This window comes from Lithobates pipiens, unplaced genomic scaffold (genome assembly GCF_037356315.1).
Source record: "Lithobates pipiens isolate NorthernLeopardFrog02 unplaced genomic scaffold, aLitPip1_a1.2 Scaffold_8, whole genome shotgun sequence".
NCBI classification, from domain to species: Eukaryota; Metazoa; Chordata; class Amphibia; order Anura; family Ranidae; genus Lithobates; species Lithobates pipiens.
In genome coordinates, this window is record NW_027507903.1 from 77,139,452 (window position 1) to 77,163,021 (window position 23,570).

At 41.2% G+C, this 23,570-nt stretch overlaps 1 protein-coding gene across 4 annotated transcripts in view; it reads right to left on the bottom strand.

Moving 5' to 3' along the window:
* Positions 1-23,570, bottom strand: part of WDR72 (WD repeat domain 72) — a 451,594-nt gene that overhangs the window by 359,712 nt on the left and 68,312 nt on the right. The window contains exon 1 of one of the 4 annotated variants that reach the window (XM_077473507.1): positions 22,951-23,045. The exons of 1 other annotated variant lie outside the window; for it this stretch is intronic. Coding sequence is in view for 1 of the 3 variants with exons in the window: in XM_077473504.1 (XP_077329630.1) it covers positions 17,057-17,089 (33 nt within the window). In the remaining 2 variants the exon portion in view is untranslated. 2 more of the 4 variants (XM_077473506.1, XM_077473504.1) reach the window with 2 other exon arrangements.

Below are 23,570 nucleotides of genomic sequence, written 5' to 3' on the forward strand. Positions count from 1 at the left end.
GGAACAGGTAGCACGGTTGTTTCCCAAATAGTCCTGCTACGTGTTGCATTCTTTTAAAAGACAGCTCCATAAGCAGGCGAATGATGAAGCCTTCTGGGAGTTTTGGATGCTATGACCTGCCATGAAAATGCATAACAATATGTGCCCTTGCTCGCCCTTCTCCTTGCATGTACAGAGCAGTTGAGAAGTCTACTACAAAATTGTTATTTCTCAGTAGTACATTATTTTAGTAACACTCTGCATTAGATGAAATTGTTTATATCAATTAATAAAAAAATGTGGCTAATATAAGATGTGTATAGTGAACACGATTGACCAAATGAACTGGTGAACATGTATGTGTACAGTATACACCACCAATATCTTTATCCAGAATTTTCCAATATCAATATGAATTCTCAGTGAGATTCACCACTGTGCATACAGTGACATTCTATCTTTTTCAAAAGATGTAGAACAAAAATAGACATCCCCCAGAGCAGTACAACATTTCTTGGCCAAGACCTGGTTCAATTTTTGTATTTTTAAAAATGTTATTCTGGGCACATACTAGGAGATACAGATAAGGGCATGTGAAGACACACATACCCACCATAAGGCGCTTATCTTCTGGGTTTAGCATTTGGCCATTGAGTGTCTGATTGCTGCTGGGTACCATAGAATACGTTTTTTCCCCATTCCAAGGGTTAGATCAGGTTGACTATAGATATAAGTTGGTGATTGTCGTCAAAAAAGCAATCTGACGGATGTAGGATCTATTTTCTCTTACAAACATTTAGATGCTTGGACCCTGTAGGTGTGCATATATGTGTGTGTGTCGGTGGGGCCTAAGCTCAGGGTACCCAAGACGGCCCACACAGTTCTGGAAGTTGTAATTTCTCATGTGTATTGCATATAGATTAGTGATAGTGAACATAACAGCTTTACAGGCAATGATATTGGGCAATATAATAGTTGATAGTTGTACAGCAGGCTAGCGCCTTTATTTCCCAGAAGACAGCTTCCACTGGAGGGGTGGCGGTCTTTTCCTGCTAAGAAGACCCATGCCTTACTGGCCCACATACCAGAATGTTTCTTTAGAACAATTGTAGTCCCTGAGCTGACCCTATCCATCAGGAACCTCTCCCTGCACTATGCACTCTTCCTAACAAGCAGGATCTCTGTCCCGGATCTAGCACTCCCTCCAGATGTCCCTGAATGACATGGGAACCCCATTTTATAAAGTCCTACACCAAGATGGCTGCCAAATCTCCAGAGGTTGCAGCATCCAATCAGACAGATGGCTCCTCCAGGACAACAGCAAAGTCCATGAGGGGATAATTCCACTCCATCTGTATAATGGCACAAATGAAACAATGCCACCTACTGGACAGAGAGGGAACCTGTAACTGTCTACAAGTTTAGCTTAGTGAGACCTGCTGTGCCATGTTTATCTAAACAATACATAAGGAAGAATGATGTAGGACTGTCCAAGAAATTCCAGTCCTGCTTTTCCTACTTGGTGGTAGCCAAGGAAGACCACAATGCTGTAACAGACATCTGGATTTTTTTATGATCCACTCAATAGCAGATATTAGATCATGGGTATGTGATGGTTTTGGGACCTTATACAGTAAGAGCTATGTAAAATAGAGATTTATATTATCTGTTACAGGAACACCTATAATTCAGTTGTAAATTGAGTGAGGAAACCCCTCCTCGAGACATGGGTGCAAATGTGTTGGGGTTGGAGCTGTGTAATGCGTAAGGCCACACGATTGGCATGGGAGCAGTTTTCTGGTTGTGCACAGGTAGCCCACAGAGTTAACTGCAGCTTTGTTTGATGAATGCGGCAAAGTACTGTAGTCTCGGTCAGCGGTCACAGGTGAGGCCTTTACATCAGTCTGTATGTCATTTTGTAATTACTTCTCCACTACTGTAGAGCAGCCTTTAGAAAAGGTTGACACAATAATATACAGTTGCACGATCCTGGAGAGTGTCTTTAATGGTGAGTATTCTAGAATTGCAGTAAATACGTGTACACACACCATGTGCCTCAATTGTGTTCAACGCACTTACATTTTCAATCCTAATGTGTTCAGATCACACAGGCAATATTAGAGATGAGATCCATTGAAGATATAACTCTTCAGCATTGAAAAGAACTTTAGCTTGGACTGCAAATGTTAAACAACTTTCCCCAGTACTATTGTTTCTATAATGCAAAATCTAGTTCTTGATTTACAAATAAATACTAACGTACCTTCGTTTTTAACTGTATAAAGTACGATAACTATTTCAGAACATTAAATAGCAGTATATTTCCACTTTTCAGCATATAACAATATTTAAGGGAGACAGCACTGTAGTTTCTGTGAGCACAATTCATTTTATTTTATTTAACTTAAAATAGAATTCCTGGGTCCCCAGCACACTAAATAATTTTCTTGGGCCAGTTTGAACCAAACAAATTATTGTTTGTAGGCTGGAATGGACTGCGGCTGTGTAGGCTGTCATATAGTGTAGTAGCTTGTGCAATGTACAGTAAGTGGCGCTGTGTCCCAGCAGCTGTACCAGAGACTTCCTGGATATACAGTAGGTAGAGTCAGTAGTCTCTGCCATTTATTAGAAGCCTTGTACTTTTGCAATAAATCTAAGTTTTAGTTTAATTGGTCGTGGTAGATAGGTGGTCAGATGAAATCACAATCTCCAGCAATGGTACATCGCTGGATGACACAATTGACTATGAATGTACATCATGGGACTTTTTTTGTATTATTATTAACCAGTTTAGCTCTAGAGCAAATTTTTTCATTTTTTCACACATGTAAAAATTTAGATTTTTGGCAATAACATTACTTAAACCCCCAGAACATTATATATTTTTTGAAAGCAGAGGCCCTGTAGAATAAAAAAGATGCACATTTTTATGTCACATGATATTTGTGCAACTGTATATTAAACACACATTTTTAGGAAAAAACATAATAATGAATGAATTAATTTATATAAACACACTAAATATAATACCCATTTTTTGGTAAAATATAAATTATGAGGTGCGTCAAGTAAATAGATACCCAACATGCCAAGTCTAAAATTGTGTGTACCTGGGATATTGCAAAACAGAAAAAAGGTGGTACCCAAAAATCCATAGGTGACACTTTAACCGCATGCCGACCATATCCTGCACATATAAGTCGGCAGATTGGCACGGCTGGACAAAGTAACGTACCCCTATGTTACTTTGAATTTCCCACTGTGCACGCTCGCCTGCTGCAAGCTCTATGACCGTGCCTGCAGGACCCGTGGACTTGATGTCCGCGGGAATACCAGCAAACGTGTCATGGAGCTGAAGAACAGGGAGATGCCGATGTAAACACAGCATCACCCCCTGTTCTGCCTAGTGACAGAACACTGATCGTCTGCTCCACACTAAATATAATACCCATTTTTTGGTAAAATATAAATGATGAGGTTGCGTCAAGTAAATAGATACCCAACATGCCAAGTCTAAAATTGTGTGTACCTGGGATATTGCAAAACAAAAACAGTGGTTCCCAAAAATCTCCATAGGTGACACTTTAACCGATTACCGACCGTGTGCTGCACATATAAGTCGCCAGAATGGCACGGCTGGGCAAAGTAACGTAACCGTACGTTACTTTGAATTTCCCACTGTGCACACTCGCCTGCCGCAAGCTCCATGACCGTGCCCGCAGGGCCCGCGGACTTGATGTCTGCGGGGATACCCGCAATCGTGTCACGGAGCTGAAGAACAGGGAGATGCTGATGTAAACACAGCATCTCTCCCTGTTCTGCTTAGTGACAGAACACTGATCGTCTGCTCCCTGTCATTAAAGAAGCAATCAGTGTCATATCACTGCTAGTCCATCCCCCAGACAGTTAGAATCACTCCCCAGGACACACTTAACCCCTTCCCTGCCCCCTAGTGGTTAACCCCTTCACTGCCAGTGACATTTTTACAGTAATCAATGCAATTTTATAGCATCGATCACTGTATTAATGCCAATGGTCCCAAAAATGTGTCAAAGTTGTCCAATGTGTCTGCCATAATGTCACAGTCATGATAAAAATTGCTGATCACCACCATTACTAGTAAAAAAAAATTATTAATTAAAATGCCATAAATCTATCCCCTATATTGTAGACGCTATAACTTTTGCGCAAACCAGTCAATAAATGCTTATTGGGATTTTTTGTTTACCAAAAATATGTCGAAGAATACGTATCGGCCTAAACTGAGGAAAAAAATGTTTTTTTTAATATATTTTTGGGGGATATTTATTATAGCAAAAAGTAAAAAATAATGCGTTTTTTTCAAAATGGTCGCTCTTTTTTTGTTTATAGCGCAAAAAATAAAAACCGCAGAGGTGATAAAATACCACCAAAATAAAGCTCTATTTGTGGAGAAAAAAGGACGTCAATTTTGTTTGGGAGCCACGCCGCATGACCGTGCAATTATCAGTTAAAGCGACGCAGTGCCGAATTTCAAAAAGTGCTGTGGTCTTTGGTCAGCAAAATGGTCCGGGGCTTAAGTGGTTAAAAGCTTTTATAGCTCATCAGTTTAAAATTAACCAGGAACTCTTGTGCTAGAATTGTTGCTCTCACTCTGAAATTGGTCACACGTGTGGTGCAACCACAGTTGACATGTGTGTGGGGCAACAGGGGTTATGCCAAGTTATTGCATTTTATTACATATTTTTTTTAAAGGTTTTCCTTTAATTTATTTTTACTTGATTGCTATCATAAGACGTTAATGACCCCACCCCCATGTAATAGCACCGGGCAGGTGTCAGGTATTCTTTTTGGAGATATCAGGGGTCTAATAGACTCCAATATCTCCCCTGCCCTTCACACCATCTAATCAAGCTTGGTTTTATGTGTCCCCTGGCTGTACTGGCTAAGAATTGGTGGATCTGAAAAAGGAAGTGACAAAATCATTGCCACTTCCAGTTTAATTGTTTACATGTGAGATTGTGAGATGGATTTGCCTCTTTTTCAATTTTCTCTCCTCCTGAAACAAGCAGTTGTGGTCCCTGGCTACCAGTAAGAGCAGGGGAGCCCTGGAACCACTGGTGGAGGTGGGCTGCTAGTGGGGGGGGGGGGCATGTTCAGGGCATGTGTGTATCTATTGGATACACTAGGAAATGTTCAAGAAGTAAAATCCTTGTTGTCAAGTATCATTGATATATATTTTAACAAATCCAACACATTTCGAGGGCTCACACATTCCCTTTTTATCAGGGATTGAGTCAGATATGTCTTCAGCAACGTCTGTACTCAAATGTTTGTAGTTCTCTTATGAAGAAATGGTCTTAGCAGATTTTGCAGCTTGAAAAATCTGTATCAGCATAATAGGCAGCTTGAAACTTTTCGCTGAAGTCATGTCTGACTCAAGCCCTGAGGAGTGGGGAGTGTGTGCATCTTTAAATAACCCTAATAATTCAAGAAATTATGAACTCACTGGTGTGCCATCCTTACTGCATTCTGTATACCAGGATCTTCTATGAGACCTCCTCTCCTGTTTGGAGGTTCTCTAGTTGTGTGGGAGCAGTCTCACCAAAGCAATATTAAAACATATAGCTTCTCAGAGCTTTAGACATTGGTTATTGCAGAGCTAGGGCCTTTTATGTATGTATTTTCGCTTAGGAGGACTGCCGGGTTGAAAAAAGCTAAAGTATTCTGTCTCCCCCTCCCCTTAGGTTAGGAGCACTGAATCAGAGTAAGGGGTATATTTATTTTAGAATTTTCCATGCAAACAAGATAGCAGTCCACATGAAAAAATCCCCCCCCCCCCCATGTTTCTTTCGTGTTACTACTGGAGGATGATTTTGGCTCAGTAAAGGAGTACACCACAAGCATGATTCCAGTGTGCTCTGTTGGGAGCCTTCAACCTACTAAGAAATGTGAGTTTCTATTGGGTGTTATTTTTTACTTGGTAAAGATAGCCTGTTCTGTGGAAAGTGTGGCCAAAAAAGGCAAGCAGGGGACAAAGAACTAATCACCAATATGACTTCTGGGCTCCCAGCAACTGACCTTTTCCCTATTAGTGTCTTAATATGTTTTGTCCCACACTGTGTGTCTGTGGGGAAGTGGTCCCCTTGGGCAAGGCAGGGCTTAGCTTCTTTATGTTAGTGCTGCCCCCTAAAAACTAGTGATTATTATTATTATTATACAGGATTTATATAGCGCCAACAGTTTGCGCAGCTCTTTACCACATGAGGGCAGACAGTACACTTACAATACAAATCAATACGGGAGGGATTAGAAGGCCCTGCTCGTTAAAGCTTACAATCTAGAATGGAGGGTCAAGTTGAAACAAAAGGTAATAACTGTGGGGGATGAACTGATGGAGAAAATGAAAATACAGTTGTTAGGTATGGGTAGAGTAGGCTTCTCTGAAGAGAAGGGTTTTCAGGGATCGTCTAAAACAGTGGTCATCAACCCTGTCCTCAGGGCCCACTAACAGGCCAGGTTTGCAAGATAACTGAAATAGATCACAGGTGATATCATTTGCTGCTCAGTGATTGCAGTATTCTAGTCTTCATCTCCCCAAGGTAATACATAAAACCTGGCCTGTTAGTGGGCCCTGAGGACAGGGTTGATGACCACTGGTCTAAAAGCTAATAAAGTAGGAGACAGATTGGGGTAGGGCATTCCATAAGATTGGAGAGGCTTTGGAAAAGTCCTGGAGGCGAGCATGGGAGGAGGTGATGAGGGAGCTAAATGATTAGTGGGGAAGTATTCAGGAAACAACATGAGAAACGCGCAAAGCACATATCCACAGAATGAACAAAGCTGAAGAAGGGAAATCCTTGCACTTCAGCAACTAAATTACAACTTTCCATTCAGCAATGAGAACAGTGAGCAGCACAGTGGTTGCATCACTAAATCTCACTCCAAATCTCATGAGGCAAGCAATAACAGGCACTGAGCAGGCTAGTACATCAGAGTGGCTCTCCCCCCCGCCTGCCACAGTGGATGGAGCCGGGATGGGATTGGGGTGGTGTATGGATTCTGGATGGGATCAGGGGCAATGGATGGACCAGGAATGGGATCAGGGGGAAGGTTGGGCCTGGAATGGGACCGGGGTGGTGGATGGAGCTGGGATTGGATCAGAGGAATGGATGGAGCTGGGATGGGATCAGAGGGAAGGATGGAGCTGGGATGGGATTGGGGTGATGGATGGAGCCGTGATGGGTTTGAGGTGGTGGATGGACCCGAGATGGGATCAGGGGATTGATGGAGCTGAGATGGGATCAGGTTGGTGAATAGACCCGGGATGGGATCAGGGGAATGAATGGAGCCGGGATGGGATCAGGAGGAAGGATGGAGTCGGGATGGGATCTTTGATTTGAGGGGAGTGTGAGTTAAATAACTAGGGGTGCTTTGGGAGGGGAGTTTAATTGTGCTGGGGGGGTCAAAATTCAAATCTGCCTGTATCCTTCTAGCACAAGTCTGCTCTAACCCAAAACGTGTCCGGGCCTGGTGTCACCCTCTGGCGGGGGTCACCCAGGTGTGGTCTGCACCCCCCGCACCACCATAGTGACACCACTGGATCTGAGACTGCAGATATACACTAATGAGGCTACAGAACAGGAATATCCAGTCACAGTCGCATATTATAAATATTAATGCTATTTTCCTGGGGGAATTTTATTTAAAAGGTCGATCTTCAGGGCACTGCTTCAGCACTACTAAAGTAGAATTCCTGCCTAAACCTAACTAGTCCTTAAAATGTCTCCACCCCCTCCTAACAGCTATGTTGACCACCCTGTGTGAAAAATATGTATATAGTCACCTATTTTCAGCCTGCTCCAGTCCAGTCACTTGACTGGCTCCCCCGTGCCAGCCAGTGCCAGCTGTAGGGTAAAGGAGGGAGTGCCAACAGTGGATGAGACATGGGAGCCTATGGGTGATGTCACCACTCCTGGAATTCTTAGCCATTGTTGAGCACTCTCCACTGCAGCTGTTGCTGGTTGACACAGGGATCATGTGACTGGACTGAAGCAAGATGAAATATGCACGTATATATATATTTTTTTTTTTTACACAGATTAGTCAGGATAGGTGTAAGAATTGAGGGTGAGACTTTTTTTAAACTAGTTAGGGTTAGGCTATAATTCGGAATTCTACTTTAACATTTCTAGTTGTTCCACATAAAATTGCAAAACTTTTTTGAGTGTAGGTTCATTTAAAAAGATTATTTATATAAACTAATAATTGCTTACAATGCACTCTGTGACTTTTTCTAAGTTACACTGATTATTTTCATATACTGCTCTAAAGCTAAGATAAGTATTGTAATTGACAGTGTCCCAGTTGTATACAACTAGTCAAAACAGTCTCATTCTGTAAGATACACCATAAAGGGCATTAGCCAATTGTATAAAGGTTATATCATCTAAAAGAAGAAAAAGGAAAAGCAGTATACAGCCCTAAGAAATATCTTGTTTTATTATACTATTTGCCACATAAAACATCACAATAGCACCTTGATGAGCCTTGTGTTCTATCTTGTCACTTTTAGCCACAATGACAAAAAGCACTGTATGACACGGGAAAATATAAAGATGCTGAAATCTAAAGAAAACAAAAACACAATTTTGCTGTGGATGCTATCTGCCACTGTACCATTACAATTTATTGCTGAGGATGAGAGTGAACACTCTATCTTCTTAGAGCACACTCTATGCCTACAAACGAGTACATTCTACAGCTATTCAATTTACTGTATTAATGGCTCTGTATTCCCCTATCGTGTTCAGCTTTTAAAGAGGATAACAAATTGCTTACTCACTGTACCAGGTGCTTTTGATTTCCTAAATATATTCCTATCAACACTAATGCAGAAATCCATACAATTGTTCCATAGAATATTTGACCTACTATAAAATGGTAGTTTACTTCCTTTAAAAATAAAGTTTTACAGCATCTCTACATAATTCCCATGCTGAACTCTATCTATTCTTGTTGTTCGCCGTCAAATACAATTACTTTTCTTTGCATTCACACTTTTATTCAATAAAAAAGAGATACATAAACTGTGTGTTAACAGACCACCTTTTTCAACTGAACAAAGTGAATTGCAGATCTCGTCTTTATCACTTGTCCTGTATTGTTGGCTCATTCTATTTACTCTATAATTGGTATATTTTTTACTTAAAACTGGCAGATTGAAAGACACATATTGATATATCACGTGGAACATAGGTAAATCTTATGAAAGCGTGTATGAAGAAATGCACAAATAACTTCATGTACAAATAGGAAGGTCTAATAGCTACTTTTTTATAATACAGAAAAATTATTCTTAGAAATAGAGGCATAACAACCAATAATACAGTTTATGAGACCTATGGAGCATGAAGACTCAATAAAGATCTCTTATTTCTAAATGCATACATTTAAGTTTGGTAACCCATTGTAACCAAACAAAATTCACTCTGATGTAAGATTAGTATAAGATGGGTTCCACCAAAAAAAAAAAAAATGCGTTTCTAGGGGTTACTACAATCAAGAATAGGAATGCTTTGTTAAATAAGTTTATGAAGTAAGTGGGAATATCTAGGGTACTGACATTTATGTAGCCCTGGGTTCTTCGCATAGTTCATCCTGTGGTTGTCTGTAGTCTGCAGTATAGCATGATCGAGTTTGCACACTGTCCTGAGTAATGAGTGGTGGTGCTAGAGTGTACGGTGGATTTTTTGGTTGTTTATGTTGGGGGGGAGGGGGGGGGGGTTTGTTTGTTCCCTGACTGTTTCAGGGTGTGTAGTAATAATCAGCCTGGGTATGCCCGATAGGCTGTAAGCTGTTTTATTTGTTATGTGCAAAATCAATAAACAGAATTAAAAAAAAAAAATAAATAAGTTTATGAATCCAGAGTTTAGCAAAGGCACAAGGCCTAGAAGAATAAAACTCTGGAGAGTTTATAATTGAGCTGAAGTGCAAGGGTCATTAAAGCGAAGATAAAAAATTGTTAGGAGGTAAGGAATTTTGCCAAAGAGACGTGAAGAGTCTTTTCTGCCAAAGAAAAATCTTCCTCTTGCCCCCCTAGCATTCTTTTATTTTTTGTTTATGCTGTATGGTGCATGGGTTTTGCAGTGTACACTCTCGGCAAATCAGACAATGGAGCAGGTGCAGAGGACAATGTAACAGTTGTGTGTATGCACATAAGTTACAGCAGGACTAGCTGCCCAGGGCCATAGAGGATGTAGCAGCAGTGGGGGAGAGAATGAGCTTAAGGTTCTGATGAATGTCCCACAGATAAGTGCCCCAATGCCATTTGTTTGACAATTCCTTTGACTATTAAGCCTAGAAAATGGCCATTACTCTTTTTTACCATGTGGTTCCTATTGACTTCAATAGGGTTTAGATCTGCCACCTTAACTTTAGCAATGTTCACCAAACCTGCCCCGAACTGAACACAGGTAGGTTCTGATCATCACTAGTCTGGATAAGAATTTCAAGATATTTTTTTTTAATGCAAGACACAAGTCCACTATGTGAAAAGAGTATATCTCAGCCATCGCTAAGATCCAAAATCACAAGTCTATGGATGTTATACAATTTACAGAATATCTGATTACACAATATCATTCATTTTGATAATCTTTTTGATAACCAAGAAAAGTGAACATCTCTATGTCAGAGAAGAAGCCCTGGCCCTTTCCCCACTGTTGGCTCTCCAGACCACCATTCAAAAATTTACCCAAATCCTAGCACCCATGCTTCAAGAAATTAAACAGTTAAACAGAAACTGGGCCATTGGGTCTTGAAGAATATGGGTGCACTGAAGTCATAGATCACCCCATCCACATGGGTAGAATTCCCTCAATTGACAGAGATACAAGCACATACCCCTTTCTCTATGTCAAGAAGTCAAGGACTTGAGCTACAATGTGTTGCAGAGTGGAATAATCAAAGAGAGACACTGCCCCCATGGTCCTGGTACACAAAAAGGATGGTAGTTTATGGTTTTGCAAGCTCAAGCTCAGCACCTGTACCCATTGAGATGTCTACCGCCTGCCTTAGGTACAAAAATTGCTCATGGTGTTGGGTCAGGCCTGCTATTTCTCCACTATGGACCTGGCTAGAAGGTATGGGAAGGTCCCAGTGATTGAATAGGCCAGGGAAAGGCAGCCTTTGTCAATCAGTTAGGGCTGTTTGAGTTAAATCTCATGCCATTCGGTGATTGATCTATCTAAATGACCTTATTATTTTTTCCAAAACCTTTGAAGACCACATTCACCACCTGGTCCTGGTGCTAGTGAAAAACCCAAAGTCTGGAAAGGAAAGTGGAGCACCAATGGGAAACCACTCTGTACTGGGTAGAGAAGCAGCCCTTCCCACTGCTCCCAGTATATGATGTGGTGTCCAAGATTTCTGAGGTCAACAGGAAACATCTCCATTGTCATTTATTAAGGTCCTGTGTGTTGGGTGGAGACTATCCCATCAAGCCCTCTGCACACTCATGGGATCCATATTATGTGGATATTCCCCCTGTGCAGAAGGTTTCAGTTGAGTGGTATTTGCCACCTCTCAAAGAGCTTCTCACTGACTCCCCCAGATCTGAAAACAAAGTTGCTGCTGATTCTTTGGAAGATTACTCACTAGAGGCTTTGAAGAGTACTGGGAGTTCTGAGGAACTTATGGACTCCTGTGAGGACACAAATGATAGCCCAGAGGGAGTTATGCCTACTTATGATCACCCACAAGCACTTGAGGTTCCTGAGCAAGCTCCAGCAAATGATGATCTCAATGGCGAGCTGGAAGATCCAAGCAAGTGGCTCCTCCCTGTTCCATTTAATCAAGGGCAGGTGCTGGTCAAGAATTCTGATTATGTTGTATAATGTACTGCTTGTTGTTATTGTGTTTCTTTTGGTTGATTGCCATGTTTCACTGTTTCATTGTTGTGTGGATATCGATGCAGAGGACAGCATCTGTTAAGGAGGGGTTACTGAGTGAAGGCAAGTGTAGTTTGACCTCCCTACCCAGGTGGCGCTGCTGCAACTACCATGCTGGGAAAGTGAAGGGCAAGGAAAATGCACATTCCTCTTAGGCCTCCGTACATGTCATCAGATGGGCTGCAGTTTGATTGGATGCTAGCACCCGGATGACCCCGCAGCCATCTTTGGTGAGGGCAGTGTTAAAAAAACAAAATAAATGGTGCACATTTTGTATGTGGTTAGGTGAAGGACAGGAGCCCACTGGATAGGGAGAGTATGCCGAGCTGTAGGGAGAGGTTCCAGAGGAGGCAGAGTAGCATTGGGACTGTCATCAATGCTGCTTTGGGGAACCTTCTCGCTACTAATTCCTTGCTGCCTGCTGCTTCTCAGCCACCCCCTGTGCTAGGTCCTGCCATTCTCTGCGCATCACTCTGTCTGCAAGTACTATGTAACTTTCTGTGAGTGTTGCCACCAGTTCTGAGTCTGTATGTACTCTGTTATTGCATGTTGGAACGATTGACAATATATTTCCTGCAATTTCAACCACTGTATGTGCTGGTTCTTTCCCCTGGGGTGCCTACCGCCGGCCCCCCTACAGCCTCCACTGGTACAGGCTGCGGTGGCACATACTGAAGTTGGCACTGTTATATACTATCTTGTCTAAATACATAATCTAGTACCAGGACACTTTAGCATGGCACCATCTGATTATCTCTTATTTGTCTCCTCACAGGTAATCATCGCTGCTCTTAACATTCACCTTTAACTAAAACTAACTTCTTGCTATCAGTTGATTTATGGTCACATTTCTGCTCCTAACATACACCTTTAACTCAAGCTGACTTGTTGCAATCAATGTCACCTTGTGGTAATCATTGCTGCTCCTAAATATCTGTTAAGCTGGGTATACACAGAGTATAGGACTGGCTTCTGTGCGGTGCCATTGACAGCAATAGTTGACAATTTGGCATGCGATTTCACATGTCAAATTGCATGCCAAATCGTCCCAATGTGAATGGGTGCTTAAAGAGGAACTGCAGTCTGCTTACATAATTTGGTATGATTAGAATGCAATTGGAGACCCTTATTGGTCACTGACGAAGCTTCAGTGCAAGCCTAGAGTGGTGAAATGCCTCAAGAAAGGTTGGTTCCCAGGAGACAAGTAGAAGGAGACAAGCACCAAGTAAGTGTGGCAATTGAGTAACTTTTATAAGGATTAAAAATATCACTCACAAGAGAAGTAAAAACCCAGGCATGCCACGCTGTATTTAAAGGCCCTAGGTGACAAGGTCTTAGATCCAAACTGTCAGGTGCACTGGAGGCTCTCAGGGCTTTCTGAGTCCATGGAATGCAGAGTCTGGTGGATGTGACGTCACTACCCATCCTGATGCAAGGATGTGGAGACACGTTTTCAGAGCATGCGCTCCTTCTTCAGGCCTACAGGCACCATGTTTGAGTGGGACTTATATGGGCAGCTAGAATGACGCCGGACCACAAGACCCAAATGGCCACAGAACTATCATGTTTTAGACATCGATTTAAACATTAAAAACGACATAGTAATGAGAAATGGGACATTAAATCTAACAGATTAAAAAAATATAAAAATTAAAATAAAAAAGTTTACAGATACATTGGGCTAGTTACTCATTAACAACTTCCCATCCGCACTATAGCCAAAAGACGGCTACAGCGTGTACTTAACTTGCCGGGAAGGCTTACATTGACATCCTCCCACACTTGCGCTGCCCACACGCCCCCTGCGGTAGCATGATCTGTGATCACTGTGTGAGTCCTTCTGTGGAAATAAACTTAAAAGGTGGGTGTTGGGATCAGGGTTGGATTTCAGTTTGCTGGGAGCTATAGAGTTTTTGACATTCTGGGCCTTTCTATGAGAAACTTTAGGTGTAGGAGGAATAGAGCATTTGGGATCTTCTAGGAGGATAGACCAATGTTTATTGAGTATATGTTCCATTTTTTTAACTTAGCATGAAACTGGGTAGTAAATCTAGAGATCTTTGGAACCTGCTAAATTACTAGAGAAATACTGGGAATATGCTTGCTCGATAAGGGAATTGTTGATACATTTTTGTTTGAGAAGTTAACATTGACTTATGTAGTTGGCCTCCATAGTACAATTTCTCCGCAGGGGACAAAATTAACTTTTGGGAATGTATGATATCCACCTGGGGTGGTGGCAATGTTTAAAATGTAAAAACAAATTTCCTGCTATGGGTTTTACATATTTCTTGGCAAAAATGTGGCCATTGTTATAGCAGAGCTCGAGATCAAAGAAGGCTAATTTAGTGGGATCTCGGACCAAAGTGAAAGACAGGTTAAAGGGGTTAATATTGCAATGATTAACAAAGTCATCCAACAGGGGCTCTGGGCCACCCCAGATGACAATAATGTCATCTATGTACCGACCATAGAAAATAATATTGGAAATAAAGGAATTGTTGCACCAGATGAAATTGGATTCCCAGAGCCCCTGGTAAGATTAACGTAACTGGGGGAAAAATTTCCCAGTCACCTGTACAAAATAATCTCCATCAAATTCAAAATAATTATGAGTCAAACAAAACTATGTGGCATCCATTATGAATTGAGCCTAATTTGGAATTAAGTAGGGGATCTACCATTAAGGAATGTGTGGCCACTCAGAGCCCTACTTCATGCGGAATTGAGGTGTATAATGAATTTTCATCTATGCTGAATCCCGTGCTTAGTAGTGATTAACAGTGTTTAGGAGCTGTCAGCTTTTTTTTTTTTGCAAGCAAATCGTAACCAAAAACGCAAAGATACATTTTTTTCTGCTCTTAGAAACTGAAGCTTAAAAAAAACATGTCTAACCTAAAATAGTGTACATGGATACATAGGATAGCACTATTTACTTTAAGGAGCATAAGAAAAAAAAAACACTTAAAAACAAACTAGTTTGCATGGAGCCTTTAAGTGAAAAAAACATAAGCAGGTGAGATGAAGAGTAAAAAGGACCGCTTGGGGAATAGTTACATGTAAGGTCAGAAATATATATGAGGGCCTTCCTGTGAATACATTAAAGGCAAAACATAATAATATTTGTTTCTTAAGTTGTTGTTCTAAGTTTACCCTTAGCTTTGGAAAGCAACATATACAGATCCTGATAATTCAATGGAAACATATCTGTTCCCTTTCCAGGGACCACAGAATTAAACAATTTAAAATTCTGTAAACAGGCAAGCAAAATGAATTAAACAGTGGGATTCCAGCGACCAATCTTTTTTTTTTTTAAGTTAATTTATCAACTGACATCATCCAAATACAATACTCACAGTTTCGCTTTTCAATTGCCCTATAAGTCATATTTCGTCCACCAGAGTAAGTTATATAATTGTGTCCTGGCGGTTATCATTTTTCTTGTGGGCAATTGAAGCCCACAAGCATTTCTTTCCAGGAGGCGGTGAATGCTGTGCTCCCAACATTCACTGCGTGTTCCCGCGCATGCTCATTGCTAACAGTGAGCAGCGCCGTCAAATTCCGGGTTGCCATCACAATGGGCGGCGTCGTCAGAAGTTCCCGCCCCGTTGTGATGGCAACCAAACATACACAGAACAAAGAAGAACGAAAAAAAAAAGCTCACTACGGGAGAGACCAGCATTGAGTGTCCATTGTTCCAAGATCTCTCAAGATTTGGGAATGACGGCGGTCTGCAATGATTCTTGGGAAGCCGCACAGTAAGTTCCCAGGAGACATTGCGAGGCCCGGGAAAGGAGTAAAAGACACCTACTCCCACGGGAATCCTGACAGGAAGTGGCCCTAAAAATAAAAAGGTAATTACAGCGATATTATTTTTTTTAAGTGGCTTAATAGCATATATGAAGTTAACCAGCTGGGGTAAGATAAAGAAAAAAAATTGGGTGAAACACCGCTTTAATGTAACTGTGAGTGTACTGCAAGTGCTATTGCAGTACACTCACCAAACATGACAGATGTAATGTCTCTAATGCTGCTACAATACCTATATGGCGACATATCCACTGCTCTGTCATAGACAGATTGCTCACTAATAACAATTGTGGCATTCTGCCATCCTAACACATTCACATTTCTACTACTGGGCACCATTTCAGCTGCCTCATAAAAATGGCCTTCAGGTCACACCACTTCCCAAGTGACCTCACCAAATCAAGACATGAGGTGTGTCCAGTCCTGGAGAAAGCTAGCTTCTGTCACTGTGCCATACAAAAATATAAAGGGAATCTCTAGCAAACACTGTTACAGCATGTTATTCTGAATAGTTAAGAAAATGTAGCTGTTCTTTTAAGTTCGGTTAAAAAGAGTCAATCATTAGTTCTATGAAAGATGTAACAGTCATTCCCCATCAAATCATTCAAATGAATTATGAAGCACATTGATTGCTATTATTCATTGATACATCAGACCTTGCAAAACAAATTGGCCAACATATGTTCTTGTTCAAGTTCACCTAAACATTAGACTATTTTGCTGCAAACTACATTTTAGCACAATTTACCACAGAAAATTCTATATTTCTTTTAAGTAAGTAAACATTAAATATACCAAGCAATTACAACTTTATAATCAGGCTCTTAGTAATATATTATGTATAGGGATATGTTAATCAACCTAACAGAGCATAAAGCCTTAACTTATAAAAAATGTCACTTGAGTAAAGAGAAACTTTCTTCTTGGCTATCCTGTTTGGTTTGGGAAACATTATCGCACATTTACTAAACTTCTTTAAGGTGCAAAAAGAAAATGCAAAATAATTTCACCCCATCAATTTACCACAGGCAAGAGTGACTAAAGGAAAAATAAAGTATACCTAAGGACTTAGAACTTCTTCTGTAAAGAAGATTGGCATTGCATTGGCTTCCCAAGCCCCACCTGCACAGTTGCATTAGACAACATTCACATCACCTGAATTACAGGAAAGATGGATCCAGAATAGCATTTAAGAGTGACTGAATATGTAATGCTGCATTTTACTTAAAGATCTACTTGTTATATATAATACAAATCATAAATTATACACATACTATTCAATTACATTTATTTCTCAATCATAGCAAGTGATTTAAGTGATCATAGTTGTTACTTACATATAGCTTAACCGGCCAGTTTGTATCATTCATGGCAATAACTGAAGCAGTGCTGAAATTCCTGAGAACTCGATGGCTGGAGTTTTTGTATGTATTGTTAAATTGATATTAATACAAAAACTGCCTGCACTACAATGTGCTGTAAAGTATAGGGGACAGAAATTCCACTACCCAATTCTACTAGACTACTGTTAAAAAAAAAAAAAAAAAACATGTGAACTGTGTCGTTACAAAGGCGAACAGTGCCAGAGGCGTAATTGTGGCTAATGCAGTGGAGCTAATCATGACGTGGTTAAGAGAGTAAGGTCTGCTTGTTCAGGCATAACTACTCCATGGACTTAACCTATTTATTCCTACAGGCTACACAGAAATACCTTTAAAAGGAGTATTCCAGTCCTAAAATTAATTTTATGCAAAGGATTATATAGGTATTACTTAGCTAACATAAATCCTATCTGCTAAGAACTTGCGCTCCTCACCCAGTATTTCTGTTGTGTAGCAGACTACAATGCTGCCAAAAACTCGTGTTTGTTAGTAACATTTTCATATTTACAGTAATTTCAGCGTACTGTGCATATTCTTTATTTATCCAATGCACTAAATGTACTTTTTAAGCGACTCTGTAACTAAGCTAAAAAAAAAAGACAAATACTGTAGCTGCTGACTTTTAATATTAGGACACTTACCGGTCCACAAATCCAGTGGTGTCTTCACCGGAGCCGATTTATCAATTGGCTCTCGAGTGCTGCCGCTACCATCTCGGGTAAGGGAAACCGACGGTGAAGCCTTGCGGCTTCACAGCCAGTTCCCTAGTGCGCATGCACTGCGCTTTGTGAATTGCCCGGTGGCAGGGGAAGGAGGAGGGGGCCGAACTTCCGAATGAGTTTGCCGCAGCGAGTGGGAGCGGGTACCTGTCAAAACCAGGTACCCGCTTCCCCCCCCCCCCAAAATGTGCCAAATGGGGCAGCAGAGAACTGTGTCAGCGGAGAACTGTTATCTGCAGCCTTTAACGCCTTCCTCCTCTTCGCCCCTTAGATTGTTTTAATTATTATTATTTTTTTTATAAAAAAAGTTTCCTTCTTTTTTTTGCAGTGATACATAAAATTATTTTAACCACTTCAGCCCCAGAAGATTTTCCTGCTTAATGACCGGCAATGCGTTGCTTTAACTGACAATTGCGTGGCCGTGCGATGCTGTACCCAAAGAAAATTGGCTTCCTTTTTTTCCCACAAATAGAGCTTTCTTTTGGTGGTATTTGATCACCTTTTTTTGGCGCTATAAACAAAAAAGCAACAATTTTGAAAAAAAAAACACAAAATTGTTGCTATAATAAATATCCCAATGTATTCTTCTACATATTTTTGGTAAAAAGAAAATCGCAATAAGCGTATATTGATTGGTTTGCACAAAAGTTACAGTGTCTAGAAAATAGGGGATAGATTTATGGCCTTTTTATTATTATAATTTTTTTTTTACTAGTAATAGTGCTGATCAGTGACATTTATCTGGACTACAACATTGCGACGGAAACATCAGACACTTTTGACACTTTTTTGGGTCCAGTGATATTTATACAGCGATCAGCGCTATAAAAATGCACTGATTACTGTATAAATGTCACTGACAGTGAAGGGGGTTAACATTAGGGGCCATCAAAGGGTTAACTGTGTTCCCTATGTGTGTTCTAACTGTGAGGGGTAATGTGGCTGACTAGAGGAGGAGAGAGATTGTTGTTCCTACTTAGTAGGATCTGTCACACGATTTGTCTCCTCTCCTCTGACAGAACCGGGATTTGTTTGTTTACACACACAGATCCCGGTTCTCGCTCTGTCATGAGCGATCATGGGCGCCGGCAGTCATCGTGCCTGCCAGGCACTTGCATCAGTTCCAGGGGCACGCTTCGGGCCGATGTACAGCTATGATGGCTCACGCATGGGAGCCAACCTGCTGCAGTATAACTGCGGCAGCTGGTCCGGGAGCGGTTAAGCATTACAAATGACCACTGCCCTCACCTACAACTGGCCTTTGCAGCAAGGAGCATATGAAAGGGCAACACATGCAAAACAAAACCAGAGAAATTTGCAGCTCAGCTTACTGACCAGCCTGAAACCAACCACAGGGTCCTATCTAACAGTATGCGTTAAAAACAGGGGTATAGTTTGCACACATTTGCAATTACATGTGTAAGCTATAGAGCCCCTTTGCGGCACACCAGTATTTGATGTAGTCCTAACTCTAAATTTTGAGAGCCTCCACAGTGGAAACACATGCATTATAATAGATAGGCAGAGGGCAGGTGAGACTGGAGGGAGCCCACCTGTCCTTAAAGGCACAGCATATAGTACAGCAAAAGGTGCCCAGTGTGTCCCCTCACGAATTTTACATCAGTAAGGAGGGGTGGGCTACCTCCAGGCTCGCCTGCCCTCTAGCTATCCATTAGAATGCATGTGCTTCTACTAAGGAGGCTCTCATAAATTTACAAGAGTTGGGACTGCAGATAATACTGGGATGCCTTGGACCGGTTCTGCAGATTATGCATGTATTTGCAAACGTGTGCTAACTAAACCCCTCTTTTTAATGCAAACTGTTAGACAGTATAATTTGGTTGGTTGCAGACTGGCTGGTAAGTAGAGCTGGGAATTTCCTATGGCTTTGTTTGGAATTATGCATGAGGGGTGCAGAGTTGAGCTCTGGCAGGGCAGGCAGACAAGAGGGTAGCTGTGGACTGGGTGAGAAAAGGGTAGCTATGGACCAGGGGACAAGAGAGGAGCTGTGGACTGGGTGAGAAAAGGGTAGCTATGACCCAGGGGACAAGAGGGGAGCTGTGGGATGGGGGAGAAGAAGGGAGCTGTGGGCTGGGGGGAGAAAATGGAGCTGTGGACTGGCAAACAAGAAGGCAGCTGTGGGATGGGGGAGAAGAGGAGTGCTGTGGACTAGGGAGAAGAGGGGAACTGTGGACTGGAGGACAAGAGGGGAGATATAGACTGGGGGAGAAGAAGGCACCTGTGGACTAGAGGAGAAAAGGGAGCTGTGGACTGCGGTAAAAGAGGAGAGCTGTGGGCTGGGGGAGAAGAGAAGTGCTGTGGGCGGGGGGTGCTGTGGATTTTTTCTGTGCCCTATGTGACACACCTCAACACTGCACAGTATGCACTCCTGAGCCCTGTGTGTTATGCGGTACTCTCTGTGTTACACATTCCTAAACCTTGCACCTTGTGTAATGTACAGATTATTTGGTTTCGCTTTACTTCTATTCCCCAAGGAATGGAGAAGTTGAGGGGAGGGAAGTTAGTCAGGGAGGGTGAGTTTCTGCACCTATTCTCTGAAGAAAAAAAAGGCCTGTAACAGTTAATATTAATATGCATTTCAACTGAGTATTTATCTGTTTTGCTCAAGTTTCAGATTATTATTCTTGTTGACCAATTAATGCTTCCCACAAGATCAATATTTTAAAGAGGTTCTAAACCCAGATATCTACCCCCTTGTATAGCTAGAGCACAGACACATATCTATATACAAATGGTTTAACTCTTGGCATGTGTTTGAGGTTTCTATTACCACAGCAGCAAAGCCTAGGAAGGGGGTAAAGCTAAGCTAGTGTGTCACATGCCCTGTGATATAGCTTGAAACATCACAGGCCCTCTTCCAGGCCATTCAGAGTGTGCTGTCAATAAAGCATCTGATCCACTAAGAGGGCACAACGCACTGCGCTCTGACGAGAGGGCATGTAATAGCTAAGGCGACATCACATAACATGTGGCGCACTGTGGTTTAGCTCCACCCCCTCTCAGAATGTGCTGCAGGGATAGTGACCTCTATTACATGACGTAGGAAGAAAGCCATGTATAGCAATATTTGCCCACTTATTAGGCTAAATGGGGAGCATGCACACCGTGGTGGCAATAATGCATGATGGGATTTTTATTTTAAAAAAAAAGGGCACTAATAGATATTAACTGTTACTAAATGTTTTAGATGTTAGTTATTTTGGTAGGGGGGTTAGAATCACTTTAGAGATCTTTTTTGAAACCTGTCATGTTGAAACCAACATGAACAACATAATCAGGTACAAAGCCCAAACGAAAATTGAAAAAAGGCACCACCTGAGTAGAAGCTCACTCTCCTTCCAGCCTCAAATAAAGACCCTCCTTTTCTGTATGGAAGCAGTGGCCTCACTACAGAGGTTCAACATGCCCCCTGGTGAGTTAGACCTATAGCTATGAAATCAGCTCTAACCCTAACTAAGCAGGTGGTATCCTGGATCTTTTTCAGAATGATCACTGCTTCCACACAAAAAGTATTCTGTAAGCTTGGCTGGCATCTACGGTGTCCTTCCCCTCAATCAAGCAGTGGGCTCTATCAGCATCCGTGGTGCTCTCTGGTATTTTATAATATCTGCCACTGTGCCTCTCTCACTCTAAGGTGTGATGATGAGCAGTCTGCTGACAGCCTATAGCACATTCAGTCCCTCTGAATGTTCTCTACCCTCTCCTTCTCAGCCTGGCAAAAGCAACAGGAATCTACCTCTTTTCTGAGCCCCAATGCTTTGTGGGTTCTAAAGTTTTCTACCCCAGCCTTCCAAGCCAGCTCAGTGTATGTGGAACTACATACAGCGGAAAACATTGGAAAAGAACAGAAAACATCGGAAAACTACGTTGGGAAAACACCGGAAAACGCTGTTCTACGCATGTGAGTCCGAATTACGAACAAATCCAACTTAAGAACAAATAGGCAGTCCCTAACCTGTTCACAACTTGGGGACTGCCTGTATCCCACAGTCCTAGCAGTCCACATTTTCTGTGTATTCCTATTGGGTAGATGGTGGGCTCAACATCAGCTGCCCACAGTTGCTCTTGCAGTTGCACCCATGAATAGTCTCTGTCACTGATCAGACAAAGAATTCCAGCAAAACTGACAGCCAGGTCCATATAGCTGCTCTTCTCCTGCCAGTGCTGCAGATCTGGCTACAAGTGTATTCTGACAGCGGTGGGAGCAGCTGTCAAAATACAATGTCCCAGCACGTGAGATATCTCCAATTACCTTGTTTGTGTGAATGGAGGAATCTCAATTCATACCGCTGTCTGAAAAAAAAACAAAGATTAAGACCAATTGCACACGGACATAAGAATTTATTGAAGTTTATACTCAGGATCCTGCTGACAGAAAGATCCAGAATAAAATGTGTAAAGACCTTGTGTAAATGCGTGTAAACTAGCGTATGTGAATAAAAAATTATTCTTTGCTGCCAATGTTGCAATATATGTAAACATGCGTACAAGCGTAAATTGCTGCACTGAAATGTAAATGTTCTATTTTTGTTTTATGGTTCTGCACTCATCACTGTATCATTGATTTACTGTATACACAGCTGTGTGCATTGCTCCATAGACAACAATGTATCCATATTTAGATCAGTAAAAAATGTGGCATTTTTATTCCCGTGTGTAAGGGGCCAAACAGGGTATACTTTAATAATAGCTACACATTTTAATTTCCATAGGCTCGCAACAGTTTTTTTTGTTTTTTTTTTAAATCTCAAAGATACAAAGATCATATTGTATTTGAGGTTCTGCCATAAACACTGCTTCATTTTGAACCATATTGTACAATAAAGAAAAACAGGCTAATACATTGTATATAGAAGTACTTACTAGTCTGGTGATAAATGCTTATCATATCATCCTCATGTCGCTTATAATTCTTTTGCAAGCTTTTATATTGTGTTTTATCTGACGACAAAAGGTCCTTGTGGAAACAAAGAACAAGTGTCCTTCCCTCTTCAAATATAAAAATACATTTCCACGTGGATTCGATTTGTTGATAAAATACTTAGATCACACAATATTCCAGTGTTCTACACACAGCAAAACACTTTATTCTGTATTGTTCTTGCTCACCTTAGACCAACCCACACTAACACTCCTGACTTGTAGAGAACAAACAAAGGTCAGTATGTGCTGCCTGTTGACTTTCCTGCATTTGTTCCATGTCACTACCTATTAAAAAAGAAAATGTTTTCATTTAAAAAATGCATACGATATCTTGCTCTTAATCGCAATGGTTAAAAGCTCTAGTATTTTTATAGAGCTATTAAATAATTTATTTATATAGAAATGCCATATTCTGTAAGAGCAGTAACACCAAATCCATAGAAATAAAATGTGCTGTTCTATGTAAGTGTATTCTTTAGGTAGAAACATTTTTGATAGCTTTTATTTACTAAATCACTTTTGCACAGCAAAGCAAAATTTATTTTCTGGACCACCTTAGACTGCACTCTACCTATCCCCATCTCCTCTTAAGCCCTTAAATTCTTTCAGAATTATGTTCTATGTTATGTTTAGGCTGACAAAAAGACAAAATATACTATGCACATATACAAGAAACAAAGAGGCTTGGGTGTTCCAAACTTCTCCAAATACTCCTTAGCACAACGGAGCACCCCACTGACCTCCCTTTATGCCTCTCAACATGCCCCCTTATGAGTCGATCTTCACTGCTCCCCAGTCTCCCTCCA